Raw genomic sequence first — 24,985 nt, forward strand, 5'->3', positions numbered from 1 at the left:
ACGCAAGAGGGAGGAGATATGGGGATATAGGTATATGTATAGCTGATTCACTGTGTTATACAGCAGCAACTAACACACCACTGTAAAGCAATTATACTCCAACAAATATGTTAATAAATAAATAAATACATGTTAAAAATAAAAATAAAACCTTCCTTCCTGAGCACAACTAAAAACACAAGAAAAGTGTTTTGCTGAATCTGTTTTCCTACTGGGAAAAGAAACTCTTTCAATATTAAAGAAAAACAAAACATTTCACAAGATTAAAATTGTTTTTAAAAACCTAATATTAAAATTATTGATTTGGGGCTTTCCTGGTGGCACAGTGGTTAAGAATCTGCCTGCCAATGCAGGGGACGCGGGTTCGAGCCCTGGTCCGGGAAGATCCCACATGCCACGGAGCAACTAAGCCCATGTGCCACAACTACTGAGCCTGCGTGCTGCAACTACTGAAGCCCATGCTCCACCACAAGAGAAGCCACTGCAATGAGAAGCCCATGCACAGCAACGAAGACCCAACACAGCCAAAAATAAATAAATAAATAAATTTGTGTTTTAAAAAAGAGATACAGGGCTTCCCTGCTGGCACAGTGGTTGAGAGTCCACCTGCCGATGAGGGGGACACGGGTTCGTGCCCCGGTCTTGGGGGGGTCCCACGTGCCGCAGAGCGGCTGGGCCCGTGAGCCGTGGCCGCTGGGCCTGTGCGTCCGGAGCCTGTGCTCCGCGGCGGGAGAGGCCACGGCAGTGAGAGGCCCGCATACTGCAAAAAAATAAAAAGATCTAATTTGAGAGCAAATCACAAAAGACAACATTTTAAAAAATAAACAAATAATATTACTGATTTGCATGAAACAACAAAACTCAAGATCTGGTCTTACTCATAGGACAGCACACATAATACGGCTGTTAGTAAAGCCCATTATAAAGGTTCATTTGTATCATTATAATTCCACATTTTATTGTGCACACCGTAGGGGCACTTTCACATTAATCCACCCCACGAAACATCAGAAGAGACCAGCATCCTAACTACACCGCACGGAAACGTGCTCACAGAAGGAGAAGCAACCTGCCCAAGGCCCTGCAGCTGAGGACTCCTTCTGGCTCACGCCGCAGCGTCTCCCTCAAAAGTTCGTGATCTTTCTCACCACGCATGACTCCCCAAAGCAGTTTTTTTAATATGCCTCAACTTTTCGATTTTTACGTATAAGCTCATTTCTTTATACCTTTTGCCATCTTAGGTCAACAACTATGTATTGTGCACGAGGTGCCCTGCCCTGCGTCCCAGAAGCTCCACCGCAGCCGGGCTGGGTCTGTCCCTACACCTCGCCGCCCCGCCGCCCACTCCCCAGGCCCCGCCCCCACCTCACACAGCCAGAATGAAAACCCCATGCGGCTGAGATACATTTAGGATTCGCTTAGTCTTCTGGTAACTCATCGTGCAGGGACCCCCGTTAGCCCTCGACTTCACCAACCCTCGCCAATCTGGCTGCTATGAGTCATGCAAAAGCATCAGACAAATCTATTCCCTCTGCCTGTTTCAATGGGTAACCAACTGTTTCTAACACCATTTTTTAAATGTCATAAACAGATTAAAAGAAATCGACCGATTAAAAGAAAGGAAAAGAAATAGCCGTTTTCCTGAATGAGGCCCAGTAGGTACAGTGCATGCCTCCCTGTGAAGCACAATTAAACATCTACTCTCTGAAAGCGCATCCAGGCTCCCTGTGTCCCAACACTTCTAGGTCAAACCTTGGCAGAAAAATTGTTTTCCAAGTTGTTAGTCCCCTAGGCAAAATAAATAAATTCTAAACCTCAAATGTGCGAGCCAAGAATGTTACAAATCTTCCAGCAAGTCCTCTAGAAGCATCCTTAACCCACAAACTATAATAAAAGGCAGCTGTGTTTCTAAACATGTGACCAACGTGCCATTTAACCAAGGGGGAGGGGGTGGGGGAAAGGGGGATGTTACGTGAAACCCGAGTGATTCAGAATTTGTGGTCATTTGAAAAGAGTTTGAGTACAGCTTAAATACTTAAAATTTCCCTCTGCTCCCATGCTTAGTACATGATTTTTCTCCCTAGAAATTCAGACCTCACATATGAGGCCCGTAAACTTCTATTCCTCCATGACCGACACTTTCCAACACATAAATAACTTCCTGGCCTGGTTCCTTTCCCGTCAAACCACTGGGGCGCCCACTGTTGTGAACACAGTCATTCCCGAGTTCTTCGTGCTCTGACACCTCTGAAGGGGCACAAATCACTCCCACACATGTTGCCAAACCCCCAGCAAAACAACCGCTCGGACTTAACATGAAATTCTATCAGAGGTCTACAAGTATTCTTTTTACCCTTACAATCTTTGAAAAGAATCTACATTTCATTAAAAAAACAATTAGTTTCAACAATTTAATAACTACTTGGTAGGGAAAACATCAATTACTTCCCAAGATTAACGTAGTTATTCCCAGTAACTGTTACAAACACAGCTGTGTTGTCAAGGAGTTTAGTACGAGTTTTCCAAATTCAATATAAAATGTGGAAGATAAGCATTTAAAAATCTGTACCAAAAAACATCTTTACTACAGGAATTGGTCTTAATTTTAATGCAAATTAAAATTTACCAAGATATATTATTAAAACCATAAAAAAACACCAAAAAAATTAATCAAAATAAGCAGGGTTACAAGTATTTGAACTAAATTATATTTACATAATTTCCAGATAAGCCCAAGATTTCTAAATTCTCAAAAAACACTTAAAATTATACACAATCACAACCATACCATAAAGTTCCTAGCACCCCTTGAACTTAAGGAGTTTATTATTAAAATGGCTTTCAACATAGTTTTTAATAAAAACATTTCATTCCATTTCCTACTTTCAGGTACTAAATTATCTCAACTTAAAATCTGGAGACCAGGGACTTCCCTGGTGGCACAGTGGTTAAGGATCTGCCTACCAATGCAGGGGTCTCGGGTTCGAGCCCTGCTCCAAGAGGATCCCACATGCTGCAGAGCAAATAAGCCCGTGCGCCACAACTACTGAGCCTGCGCTCTAAGAGCCCTCAAGCCACAACTACTGAGCCCGCGCGCCTAGAGCCCGTGCTCCTCAACAAGAGAAGCCACCGCAATGAGAAGCCCGCACACCGCAACACAGTGTAGCCCCCACTCGCCGCAACTAGAGAAAGCCCGCATGCAGCAACTAAGACCCAACGCAGCCAAAAATTTTTAAAAAATATAAAATAAAATAAAATCTTGAGACAAATAAAATTTAGTCTACTAAAGTGATTTTCCACAAATTTTTAAGAAGTCATGTTCCCAAGCACAGACTGCCAAATGATTTGCACATATAAACAAACACGCACTCCTTTAAAACAATTAGCGGCCATGAGACACGCCTCAGAGGCAGAGCAGGTCCCCCTGCGAGATAGCGCGGTTCAGTCGGAGCCACTCACCACCTCCTCCAGTGCAGCACTGCGCCCGAAAGAGCACGTGAGGTGTGTCAGGCAGCTCACAAAGGACGAGAAGAGCTCGCTTGGAATGGCGGTTAAGACGTTGCGAGGGAACACAGTTATCAGGTTGCTGATGATGCTGGAGATCCCCACAGCTTCAGAATCTTCTATCTCAATTCTACAACCCAAGGCATGAGCATCAGCGTTAAGTGGAGCAGAGGTAACTCGTTTCCAAACATGCACCCATTCATTTTCAAAGGCACGTCTCTGTGTACTCATTTCAACTGACACATGTAACTCTCCTCTAAAATATAAAAGCAGGGAATCGCTAGTTTCTTTTTTCCTCCACTGTTAATCATGAGGAAGAACTGAAGCTCCTTTTTGGTCCTAAGGGCCAGGATACCTACCCATTGATGGTATTCAGTAAGCCCTCAATGAAGTGTGCGAGATAATCCACTTGGGACCCTTCGTCGGGGAAGATGGGTCCGTGAAGAGAAGCTAACTGGGCGAGGCACTGCAGGGAGTCTTGTGCCATGTCGGAATCTTCTCTGATTTTTCGATGTACCTGTTAGAAAGAATCGCTAATCCATAAACATAAATTCTTTTGTAAGGGTCACGTGTCTATCGTGCCAAACGAGGTGAGAGAAAAATTCACTGTAGCTGAGCATTTCTAGACAACTAATTCCCGAGTTAAACTAAATTTGAAAATTGTCCCTCAGTCCATTTTATGTTATAGGCCATGATTTTAAACATACCAATTAATTGTCAGTGGAGAGCTACCTACATTTTGAAAACTGAACTGTCTCCGGCGTGTTATGACAAAGAAACAGATGCCGGCCAGTCAGACATACTGCTTTTTCTAAAAACAGCAGCAACGACAGTCATCTGTATTATGCTAACTATGCCCCGCTGCAGCTTCTTGCTAAAGTCAGCAAAGTTCGGGCAAGAGCATATAGATGCTGCTTCGCTGGAAGCAGACAGTTACACACTCGCAAAACCAGCATGCCCCCCAATCCCTAGAAATTCACTCATTCAAACAATATATTAACATGGTGTTTCATCAACTCTGATATTGCCTACAATTTATTTGAATCTCTTTTTATCCTATATCATTGCTATTAATAAATTTTTTAAATGTTTAAATTTTACTTAAATTATATTTAAATTCACTTTAAACCTCACGTAGAATTTATTTCAATGCTGCAATACTGAGGTGAAACACCTGGCATACAGTGTTCTGATGAAGGAAACACTCCCAAAATACTGCTCCCTAATTTTACAGTGTCATTAATATCCTCAGACTTACATAATTAAAACAGACCAGGAAAATATTTTTAGCAGAGAAATCACAGGTAATTGTTTATCTTAATCCACCACATTTACTGTGGCCACTTTCCACTTTCCACAAGGATTTGAATTTTCCAGCCCCTCTTTCCCTACACAAATCTCTGTGCTTTCTGAGTGTCACACAATTTAAACATTTATTCTCTATCTGTGTCAGGTTATTTCACTCTGACTCTGCAATCATTTATAAATTACTTGAAGTTAGGATGCTTCCCAACTATTCACTGGTACAGTGCGGGGACACAGTGAATACTCATAAACCCTTAATTCACTGACTGATTCCATTGATCTTTAATTCCTGAACTGCTTAAGGTTCTAAGAAATTTAAAATATTAAAAACTCGCTGTTAAGTTACAAAGTTAATTTATCTACTGACATGCTGAAAGGGGTTTAGAAAAGGGGTTGTCAAACCACAGCCCACAGGCCAGACCTGGCCTCCTGCCTGCTTTTGTGCGGCCTGTGAGGTAAGAATGGTTTTTACCCTTTTATGTGGTTGGGAAAAACAAAACCAAAGAATAATATTTCAAGACATGTGAAAATTATACAAAATTCACGTTGTAACAGCCATCAGTGAAGTTTTGCTGTAACTGCTTGTACTGGGAGGCCAGAGCTGAAGCTGCCTCAGAGAACTAATGACCTGCAAAGCCTAATATTCTACCCAGCCAATCCCTGGTCTAGAACACCACAAGGGTTTTTCAAAATACATTCTAAGTTTTATATATAGTAAATTTAAAGTACAATCACAAATCCATATATCCATTCTATTCAAGAACTTCTGAACACAGCTTATTCTGAAGTTCCTTATCTGAAAACTGTAACTACATTTCTGTCACCTTGTTTTTTTAACCTTATCAACATTTAAACATGACAGAGACAACGCAACCTGGGACCACAGAGGGCTGCTTCTCCACCCACACAGCCAAATGTTTGCTCAATCCTGGTCCAGACATGAGGAAGCAAAAGAAACAGCCAACATGGATTATGTAATTAAATTAAATAAAAATAAGAAACTGTCCTCAGAGCCTGACTTTACTGGGCATACTTATGTTTCCTAAAATATGAACCACATAAAACATGATAAATCAATGGCTGATTCTTACGTAACACGGTAGATTCTTGCTCTCTTCCATTACAAAGGAATTCTACCATATCTGAACCATGTTACACAAATTAAAACCTGAATTCACCACCTGAATAGGGAAAAGCAGAGGGATAAAGAAAAGCAAAGTCTAGCGGAAGACCCAGGGAGGTGACTGGAGAAGCAAGACAAGAAATACGGACAAGGAATAAAGAAAAGTACGTTAGTAAGACGCTGAGTCCTATGGGAACACACTGAATCCGAGACGACTTCGGGCATCCAAGTTAAAGCGCCCAGCGCAAGGATTACGAGGCTCTGGGACACAGGAGCAGCCTGTGCTGAATACAGACGAGGAGTCCTTGGTGCAAAAGTGTCGCTCGGTGAGCTACGAGTGGAAGAAGAAGCCCAAGGAACACGTACACAGTCAGCAAAGCTGAGAACTGAGATAGGAACACCAGTATTTATCCAACGAGCAGAGTAAGAAGAGACCATAAATGAGATCAGGAAGAATATGTCAAAAAGGAAAAACTAAGGAGAGTGGTTTCTCCAACACCTAATGGAAAGAAGAAAACTGGAGAAGCTTGTGAACTTGTAGGGGGCAGAAGGCCATCTAAGGTCTCCTGAACCCAGATGGGTCACAGCTGGGTCTCGAGGCCACGACACAGTACACATAAGTGCAGCGATTCAGATCTAGAGAAAAAGTGACATGCAGTGGAAAACTGCTTCAAATAGGCAATGAATTCACATAACTGAAAATAAACTTAAAAAAAAAAGTGAATGAAAAGATTAGTCACTGACATTTTTCTAACAAATAACAAAATTAAAATTGTTCATAAGTGCATACATGAAAAAGTAATAGGCCACAAACACAAAACTGTTAAAATCACAAGGTGAAAGGGGTTAACTTTCAGATGCAGAAGTTATCTGCATGTGGAGGCTCCCAGCTGACAGGAGCAGCTGTCTACTGCATCCAGACAGCTGTTCAGACAGGGGAGCTGTTTCCAGCACTGCCAGCAAGTTTTTCACCTTTTCAAAAACTGCTGGAACGGGATCCAATTTCAGTCAAATGAATAACACAGAGAACTGAACTTGGATACACATCAAAACAATTTCTGCCAGAGGCAGGCAACAGAATGTTAAAATGTAGTTACAATTATCTTTGATACTGATAACGTTTTTAGCCATCATTTCTCGGATTTAAAGAAGAAAATGCAAGGTAATACTCAGTCTAAACATTTCTATAGAAAAATATTTTTATGTACACCTAGGGGTGAAATTTGTAAGGCTCGTGAATAGTACCTTTAAAACACATGAAAAGGTAAACTATAATTAATGGTTGGGATTTAGCAAAATAGCTTTCTTTTTTCTTTTTAATTGGTCTTTATTTGGACTTTTGCCCTAGTCGTTATACCTCACTAACTTGCATGCTTGCCCTACATCTGCAAACCTGTACCCAAAACACACACACACATACTACGCACACACGTATTTTCCATATTTTCTCCAGCTTTTGACTATTACACTGGGGGGCCCTCTAGGGCAAACATGGGAGCACATTCCTAACTTCCTGGTATTTGAAAGTTACAGCTGAAACAAACTGGTATTCAGTAACTCTAACTTAACCCACGGCTGCTCATCAGTACACAACAAGTGTACTGCTCTAGAACAGCACTTCTCAAAGTGCGGCCCAGGGGTCCCCAAAGGTTCCTGACACCCTGTCAGGTTGTCTGTAAGGTCAAAACTACTCTCATGATACCACTGAGGCAGTGTTTGCCTTTTCCATTCCTACCGTCACACACCCACGTTCTACGTGACTGTAGAACACTGCAACTGAGCGAACGCAGCAGCAGATGAGAGGGCCTGGCTGTCTTCTGTGACACCAGACATTGGAGAGGTCTGCAAAAATGTCAACAATGCCACTCTTCTCACTAAACTTTCTGTCTGCTTGTTTTAAAAAACATAGCTATTTGTTCACTGAAATGTTATTTACGTTAATATGTAGTGGTTTGGTATTGCTATTTTTAAGTGAATTAATAAATTATTTTTTAAAGTTCTCAGTTTGAATTTTTAACATGGTAAACACTAATAGCTATAACCCACATAAACAAAAGCCCTTCGGGGTCCTCGATGATTTTTAAGAGCGTAAAGAGGCCCTGAGACCAAAAAGCTTGAGCTCTACGACGTTAAACCCTTCATAATTATATAACATTTTAATAAACCAGCAAAAACATTTCTATATAATCTTTGTTTAAGCAAATATACTGATCAGGAGAGAAGGCTTTGGAGGAGAAAAGCAATCTGTCTTGATTTACTTAAAAAAGATACAAAAGCACGCATTCTTCCCGTGGCACTTTTCTGTGGCTTCCCTGTGGCGAGGGAGAGCAGGACTTACGGTAAAGAAAAGCTCCATGACCCTGCTGTCCAGAAGGGCCTCCCGCCAGGACTCCGTGGGCTTCAGGAGCACATTTTGCGAGGACTCAAACATGGCTATATAATGTCTTCCCAGTTAGCTGGGGTCAAGGTCAACCACAATAACATTCCGACTTTGTCTAAAATGTAAGTATATCCTAAATATAACGGAGCCATCCAGAAAGAATGTAATGGAAACAGTTTAAGCCTCTTCACATATGCTACATAATTCACGCCTGAAGCTAAGGAATAAAAGGCATTAAGTGCTGAAAAAAAGAATGCTAGAGGAATGTAGATAACAGTTTCATCATAATTATATATCATGCTGCAGGGGTACATAAAGTCTGAGCACAGGTGATCTGAGTGGTGGCAACAGGAGGAGAAACACTAACGCAAAACAGATGCCAAAACACATGCAAGAAAAGAACCCATTTCTACATGTTGATCCCATCATGTCCCCCAATATCTTACAGCAGCTAAAACCACTTACACAAAATGTGAGTTTCATACAGTCTGCTTGGAAAAATAGCATTTTCCCAAAAGAAATACACTTACTGGGACACAAAAAGAGTAAAGGAGGAGCAAATACACATCCTACCGAAGAAGAACTTCCAAACATCAGATCATCAACTCCACACAAAGACAATTATCACTTTACATAAAACTCTATCCCAGGCTAAAAAGCAACGCTTATGATGTTCAGGTGTTCACTGTCAAGCTGCTTCAAACAGAACACCGTCTTTACCACACAGAGAGTAACCATAAAATACACCTGCAGGTGTTTGTGAACATAACTCATTCAGGGACACAGACACGGTAACTGAGGTTTCAGGAAAGGAGAAACCTGTCTGGGCACAGACAGCGTTACGCCCCTTCCACGCTCATCAAATGCCCAACTAGACCAGGGGTCCCCAACCCCCGAGCCGAGGTCCAGCATCAGCCCCGCGGCCTGTTAGGAAACGGGCCACACGGCAGAAGGTGAGCGGTGGGCGAGCACGTGAAGCTTCCTCTGCCGCTACCCCCGCAACCCCGCCATCGCTCGCATCACCGCCTGAAACACGCCCCCCGCCCCGCCCGTGGAAAAACCGTCTTCCATGAAACCGGTCCCCGGTGCCAAAAAGGTTGGGGACCCCTGAGCCAGACCATTCTCATCACCCAATGAGAAATTTCAACAAGTTATCCAAACTACGGTTTGCAAAAATTAGATATAAGTTCAAATTCTACATGTTCATTAAAGCCCAAATCATTAACAGAGAAAATTTAAAGGCAACGCTATGGAAATTGTTTAAAAAGATTTTTGTTTAACCCTCTTTTAAAATAACTAATATTATTTTGTGTCTGAAGAGCAAGGAGGGGCACCAAGAGTTCTTTCAGAAAAGAAGCCATTGCTTGTTTCTGAACAATCACTCCAGAAATGTTCTGTGATTGCACTTAATTGCTGAATAAAAGTGAAACTCAAACCAGGTTCGTTTAAATCTCACTTTTCTCTTCCTCTGTCTGCCCCCTTGTGGAGGGCAGGGAGAACTGGGGCCAAAAGGAAGGAGCTGCCGGACTGAAACAGCAGCAGCGCGGGGCCTCCTGACCCAGAGCCACTGGTGTGTCCGTAGCTTCTAGAACGACTTCATCTTCTCGCGAGGCACCTAGCTGGTGTGAGATTGTTAGTACTGGGCTCTCACCCAGAAGAGAACACAACAGCTAAACACTAGGTCTTTCCATGTGTTATCTAAAAACGGGGGCTTGATTATCCTTTAGAGAAGCAAACTGAAATGGTGGTGGGTGAAATCTGATGTCTGGGATGTGCTTCACAATAATCTGGGGCTGGAAGAGCAGAGAGGAAATAAAACTTACAGCTGATGAAGCTGTATTCTATTTTTGTGCACCTTTGGAATTTTCCACAGTAAGAGTTGGGACATAAAACAAGGAGGCTCGGGCTTCCCTGGTAGCGCAGTGGTTGAGAATCCGCCTGCCAATGCAGGGGACACGGGTTCGTCCCCCGGTTCGGGAGGATCCCACATGCCGCGGAGCGGCTGGGCCCGTGAGCCATGGCTGCTGAGCCTGCGCGTCCGGAGCCTGTGCTCCGCAACGGGAGAGGCCACAACAGTGAGAGGCCCGTGTACTGCAAAAACAAAACAAAACCAAAAAACAAGGAGGCTCAAGCACATGAAATAAAGCACCTGAGAGTAAGACAAAGTTTTTGTACTTCATAAAAAATATTCCACTTCTTTTCCAGGTTAATTCCCTTAATTTTCAGTGTCCTATTTTTTCAATTAAAAGGCAATTTTTTGGTATATAAATTGTTCAGTAATGAAAAGTATTTATTAAATACTTATATTGAGTTCTACATTGAACAAAGATGCACAAATTATGACAATCTAGTTACATTTTTTAAGGAGTTGCAATCTGACATTAAAATGGTAAGAAACTTTATGTGTCAGACACCCAAATCTAACAAACAAAATATGTGTATCATCACTAAACACTTTCCATGAGGAAAATAACAGAATGTCTTAATACTTTATCTGCTCACTAACGGTGTCATGATTTTACTTTTACCTTAGGTGGGATGTGAGACAGAGTCACTGAACCGTAATGAAACGGTCAGGCCACCTGTCCTGGGTCTCGTTCGCACAGCCACCTGGGCAGAGCAAATGCACACAGCCCTCAGGTGAGGAGCAGCGGAGGCCCCTCAGAGGCCCAACACAGAGGAGGGGCGCTGGGGGCGGACGCAAAGAGTGGTGTTTATGGACTTTGCTAGTCTTGGAAATGTGGAAAAGCTCGTTTCAAGTGAGTGAAGAGCCCTGCAACTGACCAAGACTGCCAGTTACAAAACAACAGGGGGTTGTCCAGGTCCTTTAGCAAGTGAGAGTTGATTAACGTCAAAGATTAATAAATATTACAAAAGGAAATGAGACCTAGACCAAGATCTCTTTGCTATCTTTCATTCAATTACAAAATGTGGACACTCCATAAATACTTGTAGATATCAGTTACTTACATTAAGAGGAAACAGAAGGATGTAAGTTTGAGAGAAGCCTTTTTTCCAGCTATGAGATGGAATTAAATGCAATTGCTCACCTAAACATCAGGTGCAAAATAATCCTCAAATCTTTTATTTATTTTTTTTAATCCTGATGTTAGCTTCTCTTGATCTTGGCCTGTTTTAAACACACTATTCCCAGTGCCCAGTCTGTATGGCCAAATGTTCTTAAAAAGCTGACGACCAGCATGGTTTTAGAATTGTCATTCCTTGCATGTTGCCCACAGCACAAGGAGATCTGAGACTTTAATATCTGACACAATCATAAAATACTTTTCTCCAATAATTATTTTAAAGTTCCATGTGAGTTTTATTTTTAACTCCAAACCTGGAAAGGATCTTTACCTCTGGCATGACATTTGCCTATTAAGAAAGCTCACTGGTAGCGCTCCTGGCACAGAGGCCACACTAACTGTTCTTTGAAGAGTTACCCTACAGCACTGCAGACTAACCCACCTTCCCTTTTACCAGCCAGCCTAGCACTGCCACCCGGTACCAGTTGTTCATAATAAGAATGAACACATGCTCCAGTGTGTACAGTGAGACACAACCGTATGACTTAGTTATAAATAATCTCTCTCTCTCTACGAAAAGAACATGTAATTATCTTCAAAAGCATTTTAATACAAACTTAACATAAAAACAGCAAAAAGAACAGTACAGTAATGAATGGAACAAATTTTTAAGAACAGTGCTATTCGAACAAGAAATACACGTTGTAGTCAGCACACTGGACTGTGAATCTGCTGAAGGCACTGCCTGTAAAGAGGAGGGAATAAGGGCCCTTCTGTGTTGCCTGAAATACTGTTATTAAGAAGGCGCATGCACTACTTTTCAATTAAAAAGCTAGTTAGAAGCTTATCACAGTGTGAACAGACTTTCACATGCAGATCTGGACCGTTTCTGCACATTCAATTCAACTTTTAATTTGGTATTACCAACTATTTCTGTATCTGTGTATAAGTGACCCCAAAATACCACTTCTCCCCAGGTAATTCTTAATGTAGAATACTTTAAAAACAACAAGGAGAAGACCATCACTAAAATTCTATCACTTCTCAAGACAATATTTTTTTAATGACTTAAAATTTAAATCAAGCAGTATTTCCTCCTTCTTTCCTAGTTTTGCGTCTTCCTTTATTCCTTCTCAAAAATCTTTACTTTTTTCAAGTTCTTGTTTAATAACCTATAATTCTCTCCAAGCCTAGACTATCATATACAAATGTTAATCATGTTTCTCTCTTCCTGATATCCAAAAATAACTTTTCCCAAAAAATTGTTATACAAAGCAATAGTCTCTAACAGTTTTAATAAAGCAGCAGGTTCCTACTTAAAAGTTGCAGAAGTTTCAGTTCACAGAACTACTTTAATAGCCATGTCATAATATCAACATTATATTGCTTTATTTTTATCCAAATATATTACCAATAAAAGAGAAGTCTGACAGTGAAGTGATTATTTACTAATTGATCATTTATTATATGCTTGTTAGATTTTAGGAGACATATGAGTCACACCAGATTGATACCATTAAATAGCAATTATTTACCAAAATTCAAATCAGATTTTAAACCAAGAATTTTCTGGGGCTATGGCTTTACATATTTTTCTAAAATAAATACTAAACTCAGGTAATTTATATTTTGTATCAGAATCATTCATTTTGTGATCAAATAAAATTCAACCCACGTGACAGCCATAGAGAGCTGCTTTCAGCCTTTAATAATCCTATGTCTTTTTAAAAATCTGTCATCGCATCAACATCACTTCACCTTGCCGTGTTTTCACCACTTCGAGAACCAGGAGCTACCATACAAGGACTCTCCTGTCACTGGACACCGTACAAGCCCGTCTGTGAGCAAGGCTGCAATTCTGAAGTCCGAAAACCCAGCCCGTCTTCTGACCTCTGTGCTCTCAGTCCCCTGGAAATCAGTCACAGCTGGAAGTCAACTCAACCTCGCACACACACTGAAGAATTAACTCTCCGTCTCCTGGCCCTTCTCCCACGGCCATCCTACCGAGCTCTAAAGCTCTCTGCTGGGGAAGCTCACCCGCTCCTGAGAAACCAGAGGCACAGACACGCAGCACCTGCCCTGCCCTGGACACGCCGGCCAGCACCACACACACCTGAGGAGCCAGGAGGACAGAGCTCAGCCGCAGCGGCCACGACTGCCACTGGATAAACCCACAAAGTCTTCTGTGTCAACCACACAGTGTGACCTGTAAGTGCATGCTCTTAACAGAAGGGGGGTGGTCACCTCTGAAACACACCGGGCCTTCCACATGCAAATGAGGTCTAGTCCATCTATGAACACCTTCTGTATGGGGATCATCTTGTGGTGGTGACCGACAGTAAAACAGCAAAAGAGGCGCACAACAGCTACAAATTACCCTCAGGCAAACATGGAAAGTCTGAAAATCTCCACTGCCTATTCTTATAAGAACGTCACAATACAGGAAGCTCTTGTAGCAACAATGGACATTTTACAAGAGGAATACTTTAATTTCCCCATCTTCCCATCTTCTTTTTACCCCACCTCATTAGTAAAACAACATTTCAGAAGCAGGGGAAGCCCAGCTTTTCTTCTTATATTTTTAATCTCCGTCACTACTAACTTTTCTAACAACAAAAACTGCTATTTCTGGCACAGCACGGAACCACTGAGCCCGGTCTCACATAGCACTTAGTCCAAGTAACCAAAGTCCTTTGAAATAAAGGAGAACTGACCTCACCTGAATGTTTTCCAAAGCCTTGCCTCCAAATAGTAACGTTGGCTTTACTGGAAATCCTAATTTAGGTGAAAGCTTCTGTGTCCCGTTACTATTTTATGATCTAGTTAGCTTTCCCCAAGAGCTTGAGTTGAAAAAATTTTTACCAAAACCAAATCAGATACACAAAAATAGAATACCAATAAAAGGCAGTGTAACCAAACTAAAAAAAGAATTATTACTGAAGCCAACATACCAAACATACCTGCCAAGCATTCTTATTACAAAACGATATTGTCATTTATGATTAGCATTGCCAAAACCCCGAAGCATTTACGGACGCTAGGTGAGCTAATGGCTAAACAATACGAGCAGCATGAACAGACAGCCAAGAACGGAGACACTACTTCTGAATCACCTTGTCTCAATAACTAAAACATATCTATTTGTTAGGCATCTGTTACTACATGCTAGATACTGCACAGTGTGGACAACACAGTGGACAAAACACGGCCTGTGCTTTCCTGAGCCTCCAGACAAGCAGTAAACAGGTACTGCTCCAGCAGGCTAACAAAAGGAAAATTACAATGGACAAGTGGGCTAAATGGGAGAGAAGTGTGTATAACATGCATATCAGGAGCCGCAGCAGGGGCTTCCCTGGTGGTGCAGTGGTTAAGAATCCGCCTGCCAATGCAGGGGACACGGGTTCGAGCCCTGGTCCGGGAAGATCCCACATGCCACGGAGCAACTGGGTCCGTGCGCCACGACTACTGAGCCTGTGCTCTAGAGTCTGCGAGCTACAACTACTGAGCCCACGCGCCTACAGCCCGTGCTCCACAACAAGAGAAGCCACCGCAATGAGAAGCCCGTGCACCACAACCAAGAGTAGCCCCTGCTCGCCACAACTACAGAAAGCCCACACGCAGCAACAAAGACCCAACGCAGCCAAAAATGTAAATTAAAAAAAAAAAAAAAAAGCCACATCAAAAGAAACCTGACCTGGTCTGGAGTGAATGACGGAGGCACAACTAGGAGGCAAGGGAAAAGTTCACCTGCAAAGGTGCCAGGGCAGAAGGAAACTTGCCCTGTGGGTGCAGCACCAACAGAAAGAGGACAAAGAGAGTTCGGAGAGAAAGGTAGAGACCAGACCATCCAGAATCCTAGCGCCCATTTGTAAATGGGGTGGTGGTATAACAGAGGATCCTAGGACTAGGGTACTTTCTTTACACAATAATAATCTAAAACAGAATGAAAAGCAGGTGGATTTCATCTCAGATCTTTCAAGACAGTAAGACCAGGGCAGAATGGCCAGAGCAATTAGCTCACTGGGCCAGGAGATGATTTTAACACCTGCCAAAGCCCAGGAGCTATAGACTTTGCACCAGGCCTGGAGTGGAGGATGCTTTCCTAAATCATCTTCTACATGTATAAAACCTACATGTAATAATCCTTTAAGAAAAATAATGGTTTGCAAGGACTTCCCTGGCGGTCCAGTGGTTAAGACCCCACGCTCCCAACGCATGGAGCACGGGTTCCATCCCTGGTGGGGGAACTAAGATCCCGTATGCTGCATGGCACTGCCCCCACCCCCCAAAAAAAAGGTTTGCAGAAGACATATACACAGAAAATCCAGAAAAATACTATTTGAACTAAAAAATAAGTTCAGCAAAGCTACATGGTACAAGATCAATATACAAGAATGTGTTTTTCTATACACCACTATGAACACAAAAATAACTGTAAAATCAACTCCATTTATAATTGAATTAAAAAATAAAATACTCAGAATAAATTTAACAGAAGAAGTTCAAACTTCTACTCTGAAAACTATAAAACAGTGTTGAAAGAAACTAAAGATCTAAAAAAATGGAAAGACATCCCATGTTCATGCATTGGAAAACTTAATATTTTGCCATTTGTTAACATGGCAGTTCTCCTCAAACTGATCTACAGATTCAACATAATCCCTATCAAAATCCCAGCTGCCTTTTTTGCAGAAATTGATAAACTGATCCTAAACTTCAAATGGATATGAAAGAGACAGAGAGAAGACTAAATAATCTTGAAGTACTGTCACATTTACAGCCAGGTGATTTTATACAAGGGGGCCAAAACAATTCGACCGGAAAAAAAATACCTTTTTCAACAAATGATGCAGGAACAACAGGATCCTGTTATACCTTATATCTCCACAAAACGTACAATGGATCACAGACCTACCATATGACAGACCCACATAAAACTCTTAGAAGAAAATATAGGACTAAATCTTTGTGACCTTAAGGACAAGAACAAAGTCAGAGAACTGACACAACTCAACTTACTATAAATCTACAATAACCGAGACAGTATGGTATTGGACAAAGAATAAATAGATCAACGGCACAGAATACAGAAACCAGAAACAGACCTACATACGTGAAGTCAAATGATCTTTAACAAAGTAGTAAACTGCAATGGAGCCAAAAAAAGTCTTCAACAAATGGTACTTAACTACTGGACATCCACATACCAAAAAAAAAAAAATAATCAAGATACAGATAGACCTTACGCCTTTCACAAAAATCAACTCAAACTGGATCATAGACCTAAATGTAAAATGTGTAACTGTAAATGTAAAATGTGTAACTGTAAGACCTAAATGTAAAATGTGTAACTGTAAGGTAGTCCAATGGTTACAACTCCATGCTTCCAATGCAGGGGGTGCGGGTTTGGCCCCCGGTCGGGGAACTAAGATCCTACATGACACACAGCGTGGTCAAAAAAACAAAAACCCGTAAAATTCCTAAAAGATAACATAGGAGAAAATCTAGATGACCTTGGGTTTGGCAATGACTTTTTAGCAAAATAACAAGGCATGATCCATGAAAGAAAGAATTGATAAGCTGGACTTCACTAAAATTAAACACCTCTGCTCTGTGAAAGACACTGTCAAGAGAATAAGACAATAAGCCACAGACTGGGAGGAAATATGTACAAAAGACATCTCTGATAAAAGACTATTATCTAACATATAAAAAGAACTCTTAAAATTTAACAATAAGAAAACAAACCATCTGGTTAAAAATGGACCCAGGTCCTTAACAGACTCCTCACCAAAGAAGACATACAGGTGTCAAATAAGCACATGAAAAGATGTTCAACATCACATGGTCTTTAGGGAAATGCAAAGCAAAACAATGAGATACCACCCCACCTCTAGGAGAAAGGTCCAAATCCAGAACACCGAACGCTGCTGAGGGTGTGGAGCAGCAGGAGCGCTCCCTCACTGCCGGTGGGAACACAGACTGGTGCAGCCACTTCGGAAGACAGTTTAGCAGTTTCTTACTAAACATACCCCCCCACCAAACAATCCAGCAATTGCACTCCTTGGAATTTACCAAAAGGAGCTGAAATTTTATATCCACACAAAAACCTGCACACACATGTTTATTCATAACTGCCAAAACTTGGAAGCAACCAAGCTGTCCTTCATTGGTGGAATGGCTGAGTCCACTGTCATCCAGACAGTGGAATATTAATCAGCGATATAAAGAAATCAGCTATCAGCCATGCAGGAGCATGGAGGAACCTTAATTGCATGTGACTCGGGGAAAGCCCATCTGAAAAGGCTACACACTGTATGATCCCAACCATATGGCGTTCTGGAAAAGGCACAACTGTGGAGACAGTGAACAGATCAGCGGGTCCCTAGCGTACGGGGAGAGGAAGGGGTGAACAGGTGGATCACAAAGGACTTGCAGGGCAGTGAAACTACTCTATGTGAGACAGCAACGTGGATACATGTCATTGTACATTTGTCCAAACCTACAGAACACCAAGAGTGACCCCTAATGTAAACTACGGACTTTGGGGACAATGATGTGTCAATACAGGTTCTTCCATTATTAAAAAAAGCCCCCCTCTGGTAGGGTGGTGATGACGGAAGACCATGCATGTGTCGGGGAGAGGGCACATGGGAACTTTCTGTACCTCCTGCTCAAGAGTGCTATGAACCGAAAACTGCTCTAAAAAACAAAAGTCTATTTTAAAAAATCTTTGTGACCTTGGATTATGCAAAGCCATCTTAAATATATCAAAAGCAACAAAAGAAAAAATAGATAAATTGGACATCAACAAAATTAAAAATTTCTATGTTTCAAAGGACATCATCAAGAAAGAAGACAACCACCGAATGGGAGAAAATATGTGAGAATCATACATCCACTAAAGAATTTGTGTTATATATTCAGAGTTCACAAAGAACTCTTATAACCCATAAATCTTTTCTTTTTAAAGATTTTTTTTGATGTGGACCATTTTTATTTATTTATTTAAAAAATTTTTCTTTTATTTATTTATTTTTGGCTGCATTGGGTCCTCGTTGCTGTGCACAGGCTTTCTCTAGTTGAGGTGAGCGGGGGCTACTCTTCGTTGCCGTGCGCAGGCTTCTCGTTGCGGTGGCTTCTCTTGCTGCAGAGCACAGGCTCTAGGCGCGTGGGCTCAGTAGTTGTGGCTCACGGGCTCTAGAGCGCAGGCTCAGTAGTTGTGGTCCACAAGCTTAGTAGCTTTGCAGCATGTGGGATCTTCCCGGACCAGGGCTCAAACCCGTGTCCCCTGCACTGGCAGGTGAATTCTTAACCACTGTGCCACCAGAGAAGCCCCTATGTGGACCATTTTTAAAGTCTTTATTGAATCTGTTACAACATTGCTTCTGTTTTATGTTTTCGTTTTTTGGCTGCAAGGCACGTGGGATCTTAGCTCCCCTACCAGGGGTCAAACCCGCATCCCCTACACTGGAAGGCAAAGTCTTAACCACTAAACCACCAGGGAAGTCCCACAACTCATAAATCTTAAAAAGACGAATAACCCACAAATGACGTTAGGGCAACGAAGTTGCAGTCAGTCACCGCCCACCACCACTCTCTCTCCAGTGCTTCCTACTCCACCAGACTCTTCCTCCTTCTCATCAACCGTCAGTGATCTGCTAGGATAACTGGATATCCACATGCAACAGAATCAAGTTGCATCATTATTTCTCATGATATACAGAAATTAACTCAAAGTGGATCAAAGACCTCAATATAAGAGCCTATATGTAAGAAGTCAGTCTTAGAAAAGAACACTGGCATAAGTCTTCATGGCCTTGGATCAGGCAATGGTTTCTGAGACAGGACAACAAGAGAAAAAAAGACATAAATTAAATATCATAAAAATTAAAATTTTCTGTGCTTCAAAGTTCACCATAAAAAAGTAAAACCAGGGACTTCCCTGGTGGCGCAGTGGTTAAGAATCTGCCTGCCAATGAAGGGGACACGGGTTCGAGCCCTGGTCCGGGAAGATCCCACATGCCGCAGAGCAACTAAGTCCGTGCACCACAACTACTGAGCCTGCGCTCTAGAGCCCCTGAGCCACAACTACTGAGCCGGCGTGCCGCAACTACTAAAGCCTGGCACCTGGAGCCCATGCTCCGCAACAAGAGAAGCCACTGCAATGAGAAGCCTGCACATCGCAACGAAGACCCAATGCAGCCATCCATAAATGAATAAATGAATGAATGAATGAATGAATGTTTAAAAAAACAAGGTAAAAATACAACTCACAGAAAGGGAGGACATATTTGAAAATCATTTATCTGCTAAGGGACTTTTATCCGAAGATATAAAAAATTGTTACAACTCAATTTTAAAGAGACAAATAACCCAATTTAAAAATGGACAAAGGATATGAATAAACATTTCCTCAAAGAAGATACACGAATGGCCCATGACCACAAAAAAGATGTTTGATACATTAACCACGAGGGTAATGCAAATCAAAATCACAATGAGATACCACTCCATACGAAATAAGACAGTTATAAACAAAAAACAGATAACAAGTGTTGACCAGGATGTGGAGAAATTGGAACCCTCATATAATGCTACTGGGACTGTAAAATGGTACAGCCACCTTGGAAAACAGCTTGGCAGTTCCTCAAAAGGTTAAACAATGAGTTTCCTTATGATCCAGCAATTCCACTCCTAGGTATACCCAAGAGGAATGAAAATATTAAGTCCACACAAAAACTTGTACTACACAGGAATGTTCATAGCAGCATTATTCATAATAGCCAAAAAGTTGAAACAATCCAACTGTCAATCAACTAATCAATGAATAAATAAAAATATGGCCTATCCTTACAACAGAATATTATGTGGCAATAAAAAGGAATGAAGTGCTGATGCATGCTACAATATGAATGAATCCTGAAAACATCAGGCTAAATGAAAGCCAGTCACAAAAGACCATATATTATATGACTCGATTTACATGAAATGTCCAGCATAGAGACAGAAAGGAGATGAGTGAGTGACATGGGCTGGTGAATTTGGGGGAAACAGGGAATGACCACTAACAGATACAAGGGCTTCTTTTTTGGGGTCATGAAAATGTTCTAATGTTAACGACAGTCGTGCTGTACAAGTCTATGATCGCACAAAGAACCACTGAATTGTATCCTTTAAATGGGCAGATGGTTTGGTATGTGAAATACATCTCAATAAAGCTGTCCTACAAAATAACCAATTATCACTGCAACGGACACTACCTGAGCACAGGCACAGACAAAGTGGGTCCAATGCAGATATTTTGTTTAAGGGAGCTCAGTGTTTAAATTTCTTAACATTTAAAAGAAAACTTTTAAATAATTAGAGTGAACTCTTCATAGAACATCTAAAATAAGTCATTCATTCCTAAAAATTTAAACCCAGGTTGTTTCAGTTAAAACTTAGAACAGTGGGACAAACCAAAAGGACACAGAAGGCAGCTGACAAGGGCCAGACCCGGCACAACGTGGGCAGCAAAATACACAATGACAGCAACAGACCACAATCCATTCTGAAGAAGAAGAATCCCTGAGTCAATACTGATATAAATGAATAAATCAATGACGAAAGGAAACCTCTTCTTTATGGCAGAAATCTGCAAATAAGCACAAAAGGAGATGATGGGATCAGAAAAATCACCAATGTGCAACGACCGCACCAGCTGTTTCAGGCCAGGAGTACCAAGGGATGCTAGAACTAATGGTTGAAAGTTTAGGAGGAACAGGATATTTATATAAAGTATAACACCACAAATCATTTATTAATTACAAAAAGAAACAGCAACTTTACAATGGAAAAACCTGGCACACACCACCTTAACCAAAAGATCAAAGAGAAACCGCCCCGCTCCCCGCAAATGGGACAAACTGGATCACACTCCTCCTGACATAAAGGAACCACTACTCAGTAGTCCTACGAAAATGAATAACCCAGAACTATCAGGAGGGAACATCCAACAGACCCAAACTGAGGGGTATTTTTTTAAAGTAATTGATCTATACACATCAAATATGTCAAATTCATGAAAGACAAAGAAAAGCTGAGGAGCTTTCCAGATCAAAGATGACTTAGGACAACTAAATACAAAGTACTGAAAACAGTTACAAAAGGTATTAGTGAGACAACTGACAATATTTGAATATGGACTGCAGATTAGATAATAACAATGTGTCAACATTAAATTCTTGGTTTTGAAAATCATACTAGAGTTTTGTAAGACATTCTCCTATAAGAACCGCAGTGCAATTTGAAAATTCTTGATCACAAGAAAACAAACAGTGAAGTACTCAGAGGTATATGGGTATAATGTCTGCAAGTGCTCTCAAATGATTCAGAAGAAATGTGTTTAAATATACACATACTGTCATACAAACGCACGTACACGTGTGTGTGTGTGTGTGTGTGTGTGTGTGTGTGTGTAATGAGAGACAGAGACAGGAAGAGTAAGAAATGGGACAAAATGTTAACAGCGGGTGAATCTTGGTAAAGGGCATACGGCAATTCTCTCAACTACCCTTGTAGTATTTCCTGCATGCTTAAAATTACTTCAAAATAAAAAGATACAAAAAAGATAGCAGATTACAAAAATTATGAATAGGAACTGATACTGGTAATTTAACACAGACTCATTTAACATACTATTCTAAATGATCAAATAGATGTGATACAAAGCACACAACGTATTTTTTACAAGGTCTACCTGCTATTCTGTCTATCCTAAAAGACAAATCGTATTTTAAAAAGACATCAACTCAATATATTAATTAAGTTAAATATGATCATTAGACCTTTTTCAAGGTATAAAACTAAATAATTGGGACTTCCCTGGTGGTGCAGTGGTTAAAAATCCGCCTTGCACTTCAGGGGACAAGGGTTCGATCCCTGGTCCAGCAAGAACCCACATACTATGGAGCAACTAAGCCCATACGCCACAACTAATGAGTCTGCGTTCTAGAGCCCGCAAGCTACAACTACTGAGCCCGCATGCCACAACTACTGAAGCCCGCGTGCCTAGAGTCGGTGCTCTGCAATAAGAGAAGCCACGACAATGAGAAGCCCGTGCACCACAATGGAGAGTAGCCCCCACTCGCTGCAACTAGAGAAAGCCGCGCGCAGCAACGGAGACCCAACGCAGCCAAAAATTAATTAATTAATTAATTTAAAAAACTAAATAATTATTGAACTCCTTCCCAGCTTATTGAACAGCAGATCAGCAAGTAATCGCCAAAATTAGAAATTATGGCAGAATTGGGTTCCCTGAAACTAGTTTTCTTTGTTAGCACTGACAACGCAGCTTCATTTAATTCCATTGCCATATTCTTGTCCTACACTTAAGCTAATCCACTTAAAGGAAGGAATGCTTAACTGTAGCTGTTACCCAACAAATGGCTGCGGTAGGAACACATATAGGCACAAAGAAGCTCACTTGTAAGCCATGAAACAGAACATTGTACATCAAGAGCAAGATCTACTTTTCTTTAAACGATGAATTCTTTCCTTCAGCAACACTGTAGTCCTGCCTATCATTTTTAGATGACAAGTTTTCCAAAGCTTTATCTACATGCTTTATAAAAATATTTTATGTGTGTATCTTTAGACAAACTTTGTTTCCAAACTCCCAGAGCACTGTTTCCCTTTACAAAACAGTCACTTTTCAGCCAACTGAATTTTCCCCTAAAACAGAGACTTTAAAATTGGCTACAATATATGCAGTGTAACTTTCCTTGATTTTCCCATATATAATTAATGTTTTGATAGCTCCATATGGCCTGTTACTTTTTAAATCTGTCTCAAAGTTTTTCAACATCTTTTTTTTCCCTAACAAAAACTAGAGCAAAAATTAGATAGCAAAACACAAAGGGGAAAATTTTTTAAAAGCAAACCTAAGAAAATATGTGCCTCTTACCAGCCAAAAGGAATATACTGAAGATATAAAATTGACTATTAGCAGAAGGAGGATTAGCGACTAGGGTAGAAGGGGGCATGACTAGCCTCCCTGTGAGCTCTGCCCTGCAAGGCAGCCACTCACCACGACCGCCTCTGAGAAAGAACTGAGAACTCGGGGCTCCCGTCAGAGACCTCGCACCCTACATGGCATCTTACAACTCATTTTCTATTACATGAATTATTAGCTTGAAAACAGAAGAAAGAGTTACACCCCGCTCGTGCCCCCTTAAAAACCTCATAGTTTACAGCCCAGGTAATTAGCTCAGATATGTGTCGGTGAGTGCAGGGCTCCCGGCTCATCCTCATCTCTCAAGTGGCTGGATATCTATGTCCTATTTGCTTATCATCTGCCCTTTTCTCCTAAATAGACCCCCACCGCTGTCCTCCTATTAACAATACCTAGAACAGGTTAAAGTAAACTTCCCGTAATTTCCTATACCATAAGCAGTATACCAGATCAAGAAGAAACAGCACAGCACAGCAAGCTGAGGAGGAGACTTCAAGGAGGCTACCAAGAGCTCAATAAACAGGAGCTAACTCCTGAGTGTATTTTAAATGTATTGTTTCCTTCAATTCACTCAACAATCCATATCCTCATTTTACATTTGGAGAAACTGAGACTCAGAGACGTTAAGTAACCTGCCTGCGACTGGCTGAACCTTGAGCCTGGATCTGTGTGACTCAACTATGATACACACGGGCAGCCCACCGCACATGACTGCTTTTAATCTATCAAGGTAGCAATGTTCTAGAAAAGCAAATCATAAACTCTGAACTAGAATTCCATTTCTAACACAAATTTCTCCACTTTAGTAAATGATAAAAAGGTAGACACTTTGTATCTATAATATAACCTATTTAAACTTAATTTGTATTAAGTTTAATACTGGGAACACTCTCCGAAGGGTAAACATGTTACTACCTTATTATCTACACTTGAGCAACTGTAATCCACAAAGATCAAATAGAGAACTCCAAGCCCGCCTTAAGGAAAGTCAGTCAAAATCTGAATGGAATTTACATGTTACAGGAGAAAATGATTCCGTTTCTTGGTAAAATGCACTTCCCACCTTTTTCCCTTCCCTTCCTAAGGCATACTCCTATCCCTTGGTTAGCAACAGCCCAATGACCCACCAAATGTTTCCATTTATTCAACCCTCTTCTACAAAGTTATGAATGAAATTGAAAATTTTCTAAGTACTCTACTGCATTGTGGTATTATAAAATAAAGTAAAATTCCATTTCTAAAAGATTCTTATTTTCTTTCAAACAACATGTTTCATAAATCTGCAGAGATAAAGTACTTTTAGCCATAATTAATTCAATCTACGAAAGTGACCACACATAAACCGTTCGGTTGTTGAAAGGATATAGTTTGGAGGAAGGAAGTTCCAGCTCAGGACTTGGTTGGCGAGGGCCAGGTAGCGCTGGAACACGGATGACATCTGGGCGCTGAGGTGCTCCCGCCTGCTGAATTCCTGCAGGACTTCCACCGTCAGCAGGAAGATCTGACGGAGGTCTTCTTCCTGCCGTAAATTAACCACACGTGTTTTTGTATCTAAAGCTTATTCAAGATATGTTCCCTTTTAGAACCATAAAACAAAACAAACAAATAAAAACCTTAAAGCTTCCAACAGAAAATATCGCTTCTTCAAGGAC

At 41.1% G+C, this 24,985-nt stretch overlaps 1 protein-coding gene across 2 annotated transcripts in view; it reads right to left on the reverse strand.

Moving 5' to 3' along the window:
- XPO4 (exportin 4) overlaps positions 1–24,985 on the reverse strand; it is a 104,215-nt gene that overhangs the window by 44,178 nt on the left and 35,052 nt on the right. For both annotated transcript variants that reach the window (XR_009516759.1, XM_059995599.1), the window contains exons 6-9: positions 24,699–24,852; positions 8,271–8,383; positions 3,864–4,021; positions 3,460–3,634 (exon numbers count right to left, since the gene is read on the reverse strand). Coding sequence is in view for 1 of the 2 variants with exons in the window: in XM_059995599.1 (XP_059851582.1) it covers positions 3,460–3,634; positions 3,864–4,021; positions 8,271–8,383; positions 24,699–24,852 (600 nt within the window). In the remaining variant the exon portion in view is untranslated. The remainder of the gene's footprint in view (positions 1–3,459; positions 3,635–3,863; positions 4,022–8,270; positions 8,384–24,698; positions 24,853–24,985) is intronic.

The sequence above is a fragment of the Delphinus delphis genome, chromosome 18 (assembly GCF_949987515.2).
Source record: "Delphinus delphis chromosome 18, mDelDel1.2, whole genome shotgun sequence".
Taxonomy (NCBI): domain Eukaryota; kingdom Metazoa; phylum Chordata; class Mammalia; order Artiodactyla; family Delphinidae; genus Delphinus; species Delphinus delphis.